Source organism: Osmia lignaria, chromosome 4, assembly GCF_051020975.1.
Source record: "Osmia lignaria lignaria isolate PbOS001 chromosome 4, iyOsmLign1, whole genome shotgun sequence".
NCBI lineage: Eukaryota > Metazoa > Arthropoda > Insecta > Hymenoptera > Megachilidae > Osmia > Osmia lignaria.
In genome coordinates this window covers 12224138-12236045 of record NC_135035.1, presented here as the reverse complement: position 1 = coordinate 12236045, position 11908 = coordinate 12224138, and the positions used below count along the sequence as shown (strand labels likewise).

The 11908-nt window shown below is 41.4% G+C and overlaps 1 protein-coding gene across 1 annotated transcript; it reads left to right on the top strand.

The window, feature by feature from the left end:
* Window positions 1-6408: 6408 nt before the first annotated feature.
* On the top strand, window positions 6409-11634 carry LOC117603467 (WD repeat, SAM and U-box domain-containing protein 1). Its single transcript, XM_034322660.2, has 17 exons — window positions 6409-6579; window positions 6717-6888; window positions 7105-7250; window positions 7329-7555; window positions 7719-7957; window positions 8061-8151; window positions 8240-8349; window positions 8472-8614; window positions 8699-8906; window positions 9173-9318; window positions 9544-9752; window positions 9826-10103; window positions 10184-10274; window positions 10403-10497; window positions 10608-10769; window positions 10857-11007; window positions 11072-11634. Exons 1-17 carry the CDS (start codon window positions 6461-6463, stop codon window positions 11230-11232), a joined length of 2748 nt encoding a protein of 915 aa, XP_034178551.2. The 5' UTR covers window positions 6409-6460; the 3' UTR covers window positions 11233-11634.
* The last annotated feature ends 274 nt before the right edge of the window (window positions 11635-11908 follow it).

Sequence of the window (11908 nt, the reverse complement as noted above, 5' to 3'; positions counted from 1 at the left end):
CGTAACTTAACTTAAACTTAACGACGGACACCACCCCCCCCACCCCGGCGTCGGATGCCCCGCGGCGCTGCAACCACACCCTCCCCACCCCCACCCCACTCCACCCATCCCTCACCCCTCCCCTCACCCCCACCGACCCACCCCACCCCCACCCCACACCCTCCCCCCCCACCCCCACCCCCTCCCACCCCTCCCTCACCCACCCCACCCCCACCCCCACCCAACCCCTCCCCCACCCCACCCCACCCCAACCCCACCCTCCCCTCACACCCACCCCCTCCCCACCCCACCCCTCCCCTCCCCACCCCAACCCCTAACCCTCCCCCTCCACCCCTACCCCTCCCCTCCCCACCACCAACCCCTACCCAAACCCTAACCCTACCCCACCCCCCACCCCTCCCCTAACCAAACCCACCCTACCCTACCCTCACACCCACCCCCACACCCTACACCTAACCCCCCTCACCCTCCCCTACCCTCACCTCACCTACCTCCCACCCCCACCCCTCCAACCCCCTAACCCTCCCTAACCCAAACCTAACCCTAACCAACCCTACCCCTAGCCCTACCCCTAACCACCCCTACCCTACCACCCTAACCCTACCCTACCTACCCTAACCCTAACCTAACCACACCTAACCTCACCTAACACCCACCCTACCCAACCCCTCCCCACCCTAACCAAACCCTAACCCAAACCTAACCACACCCTAACCCTAACCTAACCCTAACCTAACCCTAACCTAACCCTAACCCTAACCCTAACCTAACCTAACCCTAACCCTAACCTAACCCTAACCTAACCCTAACCTAACCCTAACCCTAACCCTAACCCTAACCCTAACCCTAACCTAACCCTAACCCTAACCCTAACCTAACCCTAACCTAACCCTAACCCTAACCCTAACCTAACCCTAACCTAACCCTAACCTAACCCTAACTCTAACCTAACCCTAACCCTAACCCTAACCTAACCCTAACCTAACCCTAACCCTAACCTAACCTAACCCTAACCCTAACCTAACCCTAACCTAACCCTAACCCTAACCCTAACCCTAACCTAACCCTAACCCTAACCTAACCCTAACCCTAACCCTAACCTAAACCTAACCTAACCCTAACCTAACCTAACCCTAACCCTAACCTAACCTAACCCTAACCTAACCCTAACCCTAACCCTAACCCTAACCCTAACCTAACCCTAACCTAACCTAACCCTAACCCTAACCCTAACCCTAACCTAACCTAACCCTAACCCTAACCTAACCTAACCCTAACCCTAACCCTAACCCTAACCCTAACCCTAACCCTAACCTAACCTAACCCTAACCCTAACCCTAACCCTAACCTAACCCTAACCCTAACCCTAACCCTAACCCTAACCCTAACCCTAACCCTAACCCTAACCTAACCCTAACCCTAACCCTAACCCTAACCTAACCCTAACCCTAACCCTAACCTAAACCTAACCCTAACCTAACCCTAACCCTAACCCTAACCTAACCCTAACCCTAACCCTAACCCTAACCCTAACCCTAACCCTAACCTAACCCTAACCCTAACCTAACCTAACCCTAACCCTAACCCTAACCTAACCCTAACCTAACCCTAACCTAACCCTAACCCTAACCTAAACCTAACCCTAACCTAACCCTAACCTAAACCTAACCCTAACCCTAACCTAACCCTAACCCTAACCTAACCCTAACCCTAACCCTAACCTAACCTAACCCTAACCCTAACCCTAACCCTAACCTAACCCTAACCCTAACCCTAACCCTAACCTAACCCTAACCCTAACCCTAACCTAACCTAACCCTAACCCTAACCTAACCCCTTCCCATAACCCTAGCATGTTAGGCAAACATATGTCCTAGCATGCTAGGGTTACGATTAGGGGTTAGAGTTAGGGGGTTAGTGGAAAGGGTTAGGGTTAGGGTATGTGCCCTAACTCGAAACCCTTCCCATCACCCTTGCATGTTAGGCATACATATGTCCTACCATGCTAGGGTTAGGGTTGGGGGTTAGAGTTAGGGGGGTAGTGGAAAGGGTTAGGGTTAAGGTATGTGCCCTAACTCTAACCCCTTCCCATAACCCTTCCATGTTAGGCATACATATGTCCTAGCATGCTAGGGTTAGGGTTAGGGGTTAGAGTTAGGGGGTTAGTGGAAAGGGTTAGGGTTAGGGTATGTGTCCTAACTCTAACCCCTTCCCATAACCCTAGCATGTTAGGCAAACATACGTCCTAGCATGCCAGGGTTACGGTTAGGGGTTACAATTAGGGGGTTAGTGGAAAGGGTTAGGGTTAAGGTATGTGCCCTAACTCTAACCCCTTCCCATAACCCTTCCATGTTAGGCATACATATGTCCTACCATGCTAGGGTTAGGGTTAGGGGTTAGAGTTAGGGGGTTAGTGGAAAGGGTTAGGGTTAGGGTATGTGCCCTAACTCTAACCCCTTCCCATAACCCTTGCATGTTAGGCATACATATGTCCTACCATGCTAGGGTTACGGTTAGGGGTTACAGTTAGGGGGTTAGTGGAAAGGGTTAGGGTTAGGGTATGTGCCCTAACTCTAACCCCTTCCCATAACCCTTCCATGTTAGGCATACATATGTCCTAGCATGCTAGGGTTAGGGTTAGGGGTTAGAGTTAGGGGGTTACTGGAAAGGGTTAGGGTTAGGGTATGTGCCCTAACTCTAACCCCTTCCCATAACCCTAGCATGTTAGGCAAACATACGTCCTAGCATGCTAGGGTTACGGTTAGGGGTTAGAGTTAGGGGGGTTAGTGGAAAGGGTTAGGGTTAAGGTATGTGCCCTAACTCTAACCCCTTCCCATAACCCTTCCATGTTAGGCATACATATGTCCTAGCATGCTAGGGTTAGGGTTAGGGGTTAGAGTTAGGGGGTTAGTGGAAAGGGTTAGGGTTAGGGTATGCGCCCTAACTCTAACCCCTTCCCATAACCCTAGCATGTTAGGCAAACATACGTCCTAGCATGCTAGGGTTAGGGTTAGGGGTTAGAGTTAGGGGGTTAGTGGAAAGGGTTAGGGTTAGGGTATGTGCCCTAACTCTAACCCCTTCCCATAACCCTAGCATGTTAGGCAAACATACGTCCTAGCATGCTAGGGTTACGGTTAGGGGTTAGAGTTAGGGGGTTAGTGGAAAGGGTTAGGGTTAAGGTATGTGCCCTAACTCTAACCCCTTCCCATAACCCTTCCATGTTAGGCATACATATGTCCTAGCATGCTAGGGTTAGGGTTAGGGGTTAGAGTTAGGGGGTTAGTGGAAAGGGTTAGGGTTAGGGTATGTGCCCTAACTCTAACCCCTTCCCATAACCCTAGCATGTTAGGCGAACATATGTCCTAGCATGTTAGGGTTAGGGGAAGGTGTTAGGGTTAGGGAGTTAGGCGAAGGGGTTAGGGTGAGGGCAACGGGGTAGGGTTAGGGTACGTGTCCTAACCCTAACACTAACCCCTTCCCCTAACCCTAGCATGCTAAGGCACATACACACCTAGCATGCTAGGGTTAGGGTTAGGCGAAGGGGTTAGGGTTAGGGGGTTAGGCGGAGGTGTTAGGGTGAAAGGAAGGGGTTAGGGTTAGGACACTCAAAGGAAATAAGATAGAACAAGTACAAATATTACACCAAGCAATCAAACTTACATATAAATAGTCGATCGGAGACTTGGAATACTTCCAACCGCACTGTAATTGCAAAAATAACATATTTATAGGTAATAAGTAACAACGGTGGGAAACGAAACGGGTAGCCATGACAGTAGGCTTAGTCATGGAATATAAAATATATTGAATAAATATAGCATCTTATTTCGACAAAGGTATATACAAATTGAATAGAGAATTTACAAGAGTGCTAGCAGCGAGCAAATAAGCGCCGTTAATTATATAAATTCAGCCCGCTGCTTTTGATGGTGGCCGTGAACATGTGGGTGATCGACGCGTGGTTGGCGGCTCGCGTGTACAATGAATTAATCCTGTAATTCATCCGGTCGCTTGCACTGTTGCTGCGGATCTTAAGCGTTTCACCGACCGTTCGATGGTCCATATTTTTCGTCTGAACTGCACTTAAACTAACTATATTCAACAATCCAGTGAACACGAGTCCGAGCTTGATGAATCGATGCTCGATAATGGCGTCGTTGCGCGCGAGCCGGCGAGAAGAACACTGCTCACGCGTTCACCTAGATGGACGACTCCCGATCGATAAATCGATCGACCGTGAGCGCCATCATGGCTGCGCGTATTCTCAAACGTATGCTACGATAAAACAGTTAGTTAAAAAGATAACTTGGAATGTAGAAAGTAGGGCATAGGAAATAATACTTTATTTCAATATAGAGTAGCAACTATACGCAAATTTGTGAAATTGTCGGTATATACATAAGAAACCTTGCTCTAAAATCAAAAATAGGTAAATATACTTCCTATGTCTATGCCCCACACCCGAAATCGAAGCTACTTCACCAGTAGCAACGCCCCCTTTTAGTCGCCTCCTACGACAGGCAGGGGTTACCGTGGCTGTATTCTAAACCCCCAGCCACAGGGGATAAATTGACTTTTACAAAGCCAAACTTTCCGCATACCGTACATCCCGAGACCGACCGTTCCGCGAAATACTCTTTCCCAAAGCAAAGTTTTCCTGTGTTGGAAAAAAAAAAAAAAAAAAAAAAAAAACTCTATATATCCCTCATTCTATGTCTGCACTCAATTTGCAATGGAAGATCTACGTATTCCTTATTCTGCGTCTGAACCTAACTTGCGATGGCCGATCTATGTATTCCTTATTCTATGTCTCGACTCGAGTCTATGGTCTGACCCTAATTTGCAGTGTAGGTAATTTACCTGCTGCTCGCGCTCTCTAATTTATTACATATTCCATGATGTATGATGTATGTACTGAACTATACATAATAACTGTCAACATAACGTTTCGTTATGTATTCCTTCTATACATAAAAATATGTATGGCTGTACGTTGAATTTATTCCTTCTATTAGATTTGTGTCCGTAATATCGATTCTAGCCGCACGATAGACATGCGTTCAACGCTTTAACTTTACAGTGCCGAACGATTCGCGTAAGGTTTGGTCAGACTCGTTCGTATTTCATATCTTCTAGCTATTTGTACGCAGTATATGATTTCAATCCACTCTATTTGTTCGAAATTTGCATAAACTTCATCGACATCGTGTGCCTTCTCGTAACGTAAGTAGTTACTATCCCTCCTTATCCTCTATACACGTAATTTTGCTTTATCACAACCTGTCAGGTATAATAAAGAAGCTTTTGCAACCATGTTTCAATTTCATTACTACTTTTATGCTGGGAGAAATTTTATTATTAATGCGAATGAAATCCGAACAAAATTTACGCAATTGCGATAATTGATACCGTTCCACGATAGAATATGAATGAATGGTATAGGTACTATTTTCTCAGAAGGGAAACTAATTTTAACCATCGCCCTCCGTGTTTTCCTTTCGTTGAAACAAATAGAAGAAGGTGATATTCATTCGTTTTCCTAATTACCTCCCTTCGGGATTAAATACCGAAAGACGCAACCCTCCGATTGCGGTGAAATTTTAACCAAAGTTTATCCTTGATTACAAAAGAAATTCCGTGATAGGATTTTTGGCGACAAGGCCTCGTTTGCCTTCTACATCTCCAGAAACTTTGGAATGTTTCTCCTGCATATCTCGGAAAATATTGATTTCAGAGAAAAAAAAAAGTTTCAAACAAAAAAATTAAGCTATTAAAAAGCTCTACAAAAAAAAGTTGCGATGCATTTTTTACATAAACCAATTATTTTGGCTGTTATGTAATCAAATAGTAATTTCCACTCCATCGGGTTCATACAATATAGTGAAATATATAAATTGCACATAAATCGAAAATTCTTGCCTTACTATATTCTTAAAAGGAAACAGGTGTGAGAATGGTTTTTGGCGACTCGAAAAAAACATTTTTACCATTTTCATATCATCCCCTATCTACCTGTGATATCATCCACTCGTATACTCGTATAAATAAATATATACAATTTGCTTTTATACTATGCTCTTTCGCCGGTAATAATCAATGCCAAGGTCCTCGCGGTTGTAATTTTATATGTACACATATGTGTATGTACATATACATATTTATGTAACACGGATTCGTTACACGCACGTGCAAATCTACCAGAATTCGATGCAAGCGGATTTTCTATTTTCAGGTCCAGAGGGGTACTTGAAATTAATCAGAGGGGTTATTCAAATACACTTCCAATATGTCACAAGTGTAAAACATTCAACTTCACTTAAAAAACAAAGAAACAGAATTGAACTGTAGGTACTTACGTAAGTATGTATTTTCTATACATAGTATATTGTGTATAGAAGCTATAATATATTTAACAACGTTTCAAAAGGTATCGTCAAACCGTAAATAAGTAACGCGAACGATGCAGAATATGACTACTACGATCGATAACGTACAAGTTCTACAAACGTTAACGGCTTATACGAGCGATGTGACGAGTGTCGATTTTGCTGGAGATTGTTTACTGGCAACTGGTTCGGGGTAAGGTGCACACGATATTATCGATCGTTGGTATAATTTTATGTTTTTATCGATGTAGAGATTAGCTAACATAAGTAAGTACCAAGTAAGTACTTACTTACATACTTAAAATTTATACTCCGTATTTTAATTTTTAGAGACAAACGCGTCAGAGTTTGGCAATGGCGAATAGGCAGAGGATACGTGGAAGCGTGCTTTTCTCCTTTGCAAGGGCACAAATATGGCGTTACTTCGGTCAAAGTTAGCCCCAGGTCGACGATGTTGGCTTCTGCCAGCATAGATGGTACAACATTATTATGGAATTTACGGGTAAGTTATGGTCGAATCGAATAAAAAATGAAAGAAAAGGTATCGGGAAGATTGGATTATCGAAATGTTCAGAAATCAGTTTTCTAGTTAGTACGAGATCTGTATGTATGATATTTTGCTAAAAGCAGGATGTATTATCGTGCTACTATTATTAATGTGTACTTTCTACTCGTGTCACATTATTTAATCAGCATACTGCTCTCTGTATGTTGATAGACAGGATCGAAAATTCACACTATGGTTCAAGTAGGTGGAGAAGCTGTAAGAGTTTGTAGATTTTCACCGGATTCAACTTTACTCGCAACTGCCGGAGATAATGGACAGGTTTGCCTTTGGGATTTGGTACGACGTAGTTTAATCAGGTAAGGATACGTGGTAGAATTGTGGCAACGCGTATATGAATTGCGAGAAAACGACATGACTCTGTTCATTGTATTTAGGTGTTTTCAAAAACATGACGGCGCTATACAGAGTGTATGCTTTTCACCCGATTCCAACTGGTTAATTACAACTTGCACTTTCTCCGTTTTGAGATTATTTTCAACTGCTGATCTTATTGATTCGTGTGTATCTGACAATCAAGCGATTACCGCGTTTGCTTCGGTAGACGATGCGCATGATTTAGGCGTCGTTTCTTGTGATTTTTCAGCTTCTCAAGAAATAAGAAGTAGGTAAAGTTGCCATAACGCTTGACAGAAAGTGTTATGAGATTATACTGATGTATGATAGGTACCAATTGTTCAAGGCGATGATGAACACGGTGTATGTTTTATGATTACTATCGTTATAGTACGACTACTGTAATTTCTAATAAGATGATTCGTACACAGATAACGAACCGTTCACGAAATTATATCAGTTGGCCACTTGCGGTAACGATCATTACGTTAAATTATGGGAAGTAAGCGTGATTCAATCCAAGTGCCAAGTTGAACCGTTCGTAGTGAAAATCAATCTATGCAGAATCATGGAGAAGCATAGTAGCGCGTTGACTTGCGTGCGTTTCAGTGCAAACGGCTTATATATCGCTAGCAGTGGCCTCGATAAGAGAGCAGTAATTTGGGAAACGGTACTGCTACAAGAAACACGTGCGACTGACGATGAGATAGTCGATTCTAAATGCAATCAGATTCTGATTTATTAGTTTCATTTTTGATTCTATCATTTTTCAGTGTTCGGGAAAAGTAATGGGAATAATGTCGGGACACAATAGATACATAGCGTGCTGTGCGTTCTCTAGAGATGGAAATTTATTGGCTACAGGTAGATGAGACACGCTCTAACGTCAAGTACAGACGTTTCCCTTGATTCGTCAGTCACGTTTCATTTTCAAATGTTCATGTTGCTGCAGGTTCGAACGATAAATCTGTTATCGTTTGGGATCTGACGGGAAATTTTTGCCTCGATTCAGAACTTGCACGGCACTGTACGCCTGCCTTTTTCCTAGACAACCATGAACAGGTTCGAACAACTGTTGTGTCACTATACATATAATAATAATAATAATAATAATAATAATAATAATCGTTCGTATTTCCATTAAAGTGATTGGTATTATTATAAGCTATGTTCTGATTTTCTAGAGCGCTGCATACGAACAAAGCGTAATGAAGAACGCAGAAACATCGATTAACAATGTACGATTTATTAAGAAGCTAGAGGAGCATGCTGGTGCTGTAAATAGCGTGGCTTTTTACGGAAATCATCTGATTGCTTCTGGATCTGGGTTAGTTACAATGATAAAAAATTATTTATAACCAGACGTCCGTATTGGAAACATAAACTTATCTTCTAGTCATTGATAATTTAGGGACAAATTAATACGCGTTTGGAACATTGAAATCGAAGAGGATGAAGATTCCTTGATGTCAGGAGAAATGACCATCAAGTTTCGTGAAAAACCTTATAGTCCGTTGGATGGTCATAAATATAGCATAAACCATGTGGAATTTAGCCCCTGCGGTAATATGCTCGCTTCTTGCTCTTTAGATGGCACAGCCATTATCTGGAATACCGAGGTAATGTTTCGAACGGTTTTAGTTGTATCTTAACGTAGTTAACGCAATTACATACTCGGAAGCGATCTTGCAATAATGAAAATGCATACATACGTACTTACACGTGTGTACATACATACGTATATTATACTTATCAGGCGTATCTATCACAATATAATAGTATAAAGCGAAACAATATGAATTTTCAATTTCAATCATAATCGATATTGAATTTTTCGCAAAGCAAATGTCTATTGATCTATTTTTCTTCAACTAATACCTCGTAGAACGGGTGTCAAGCAAAATCTTCTTTCGTTAATTCCGGATCTGGCATTCGTGTCTGTCGATGGTCACCGGATGGTACTAAAATTGCTACGGCTGGAGATGATGAAAGAACAACGCTATGGGATATGAACAGCATGGAGGAACTTTGGTAAATCTTTTCAATCTTTAAATACGGATCGCGCAATGAAATTGTATTTGGCCGAAATATAATTTCAAATGTACACGAGTAGCGGTAATGATTTAGACTTGAGTTTCCTTTATACATACATATACATATGCATAAATGTACTTGCATAGAAATTACTTTCGTATTACCCATGAAAAATCGATTATCTCTTGATATATTCAAGTAACGGGTGGGTGGATACTACAGTGCTTTCAGTGGCCATTCTGATGCGGTGAATACCATCGCTTTTACCCATGATTCTCGTTATTTGGTTGCCGCGAGTAACGAAGGTACTTGGAGATTGTTCGACGCTATCGATGATAAAAACTGCACGGCGTTGATGATTTGCGAAGGTGCGCATGATTTAGGTGTACAAGGATGTGATTTCAGCCCGACTTCCGACTTTATACCTATAGGTAAGTTTGTTCGGTGATAAATAATAAACGTCGTATAGAAGAATAATCATCGGTATCGTGTTTCGTTTTAAAGGGAAGAAACAGAGGATGAATAACAACAGCGACAAGCAGTTTTATTTGTTAGCAACTGGTGGTAACGATTCCTTGGTCAAATTGTGGCGATTGACAATTTTCAAGGAAAACGAGATTACAACCGGAGGTAATGGAAGCGGTGACAACGATTTCCAATATCGAGAGGAAAAGTCGCTGGCCGGACACGGCGGTAATGTAACTTGCGTACGATTTTCTTCGTTTCAGAACCAAGTTTTAGGAAGTGTCGCTACTGATAGAACGGCTCGTATATGGAGCGTAGTAAGTAAATGATTTATACTTTTTCTTTTCCTCCTTTTACAAAAAAATTTCGGAAAGTTATTCAATTTATATGATTTCAGTACTCCGGAGCTTGTCTCTATGTACTGGAACAACACGAAAGTCTCGTAACTACCTGTGCCTTCTCAGAAGATACATCCTTATTTATTACAGGTTTAGACCAATTGATAATATACAATAGATACATATATGTATACGTATATGTATTGTTAAACATACTCTACGTATCGACGACTGTGTTTTTTCTTACGTTACTAATCCTCGTTTTAAACGACTTCTAGGTGCTCTGGACAAAACTGTAATAATTTGGGGGATACCTCGGCAATTAATCTCGCAAAATATTCTAATGGACAATTTGAAATACAACAGGAGAAAGGTAAACCGTAAAAGAAGAAAAGAAAAGAAAAGATAATATTATATTTCATGGTACATATCACTCGGCGACTGTATTACAAATGTTAATACATGATACTTTTCTTGTGTAAGGTTGCAGATTGGAGAATCAATGATACCATGAAATGGTTAAACGAAATAGGTTTATCAGTATTAGCTAGAAAAGCGTACGGAACTTCCTTAACAGGAAGACAGTTGCTCACTTCATCGGAAGATGAACTGACAAACAGGTTACTTATCGATCAAGATGATGATGTACGTGGTACTCAAGTGATATGTATAATCTTGTATATTGCTTTCTAGTTTTATTTTCTTCATTATACTGGCAATGATATTTTTTAGGTTATCGAAACATTTAAAACGCAGTTGCATTGGCTAAAACGCGAAGAGGATGGTAATGTTATTGAAACCCATGCGGATGATACTGAAGTACCTCATGAATTTTTATGCCCTATCACGCATGAAATAATGAGAGAACCTGTTCAATGCTCCGGTATGAAGTTCATTGTATTTACGAAAATGAACTTAAAATTTATTTATCATTTTCTTTTTGTCAGACGGATTTACGTACGAGAAAGCAGCCATAAACGAATGGTTCTTATGCGGAAAATATACTAGCCCCATGACCAATGAATCTCTTCGAGACACTTCGTTCACACCAAATGTCGCACTTAGAAACTTAATATACACTTTTCTTCATGGAAAGCCACAGCTTTAAATGTTGGCCTTATTACGTGTGAATATATACGTTACAGCAATTTCGTTTTATCATGATATATGTATACGTGTTTACATTTCACCAATCTTTTAATCACTACGTGTGTATTTTTCGTAAAACATGCAAATGAAAATAATATATGCGAACGTGCGTATACACAACTTCTGTGAGGGAATCAAAATACTATACGTGTATATGTATACTTATATTTTGTAAATATGTATTTCCCTGGTTTTTCAAGTTTTGCTTCCTGTTCCGGGTCTGAACCGAATTTCCGTCTTGCCCCGGAGCGAAGGCGGCTTCGAGTAAAACGACAATGTGCGGTAGAAAATCTAAGATTTAATAGTTAAAAGTTACGTTAATTTTTTTCTAAATCACTTTTAATATTTAATATCGTCAAAATTAAGGTCTTGAACGTTTCTGCTTTCCCTGTAACGCCATTTTCTCTAGGGAATCCTACTCTACTCGATACTGTATGTACACAAACGTTTGTATGAATAAATTTTATTCAAACAAAGAAAAAAAGTATGGTAATTTGAAATAAAATTAATGATGATAACGCACCACGAAATCTATTTTTTTATAAAATTAGATTGATCGGGACACTATCAATGCTCCGTTGTGCGTTTTATTTATACATGAGATGAAATATTTATATGTATTTATATAGGTACGA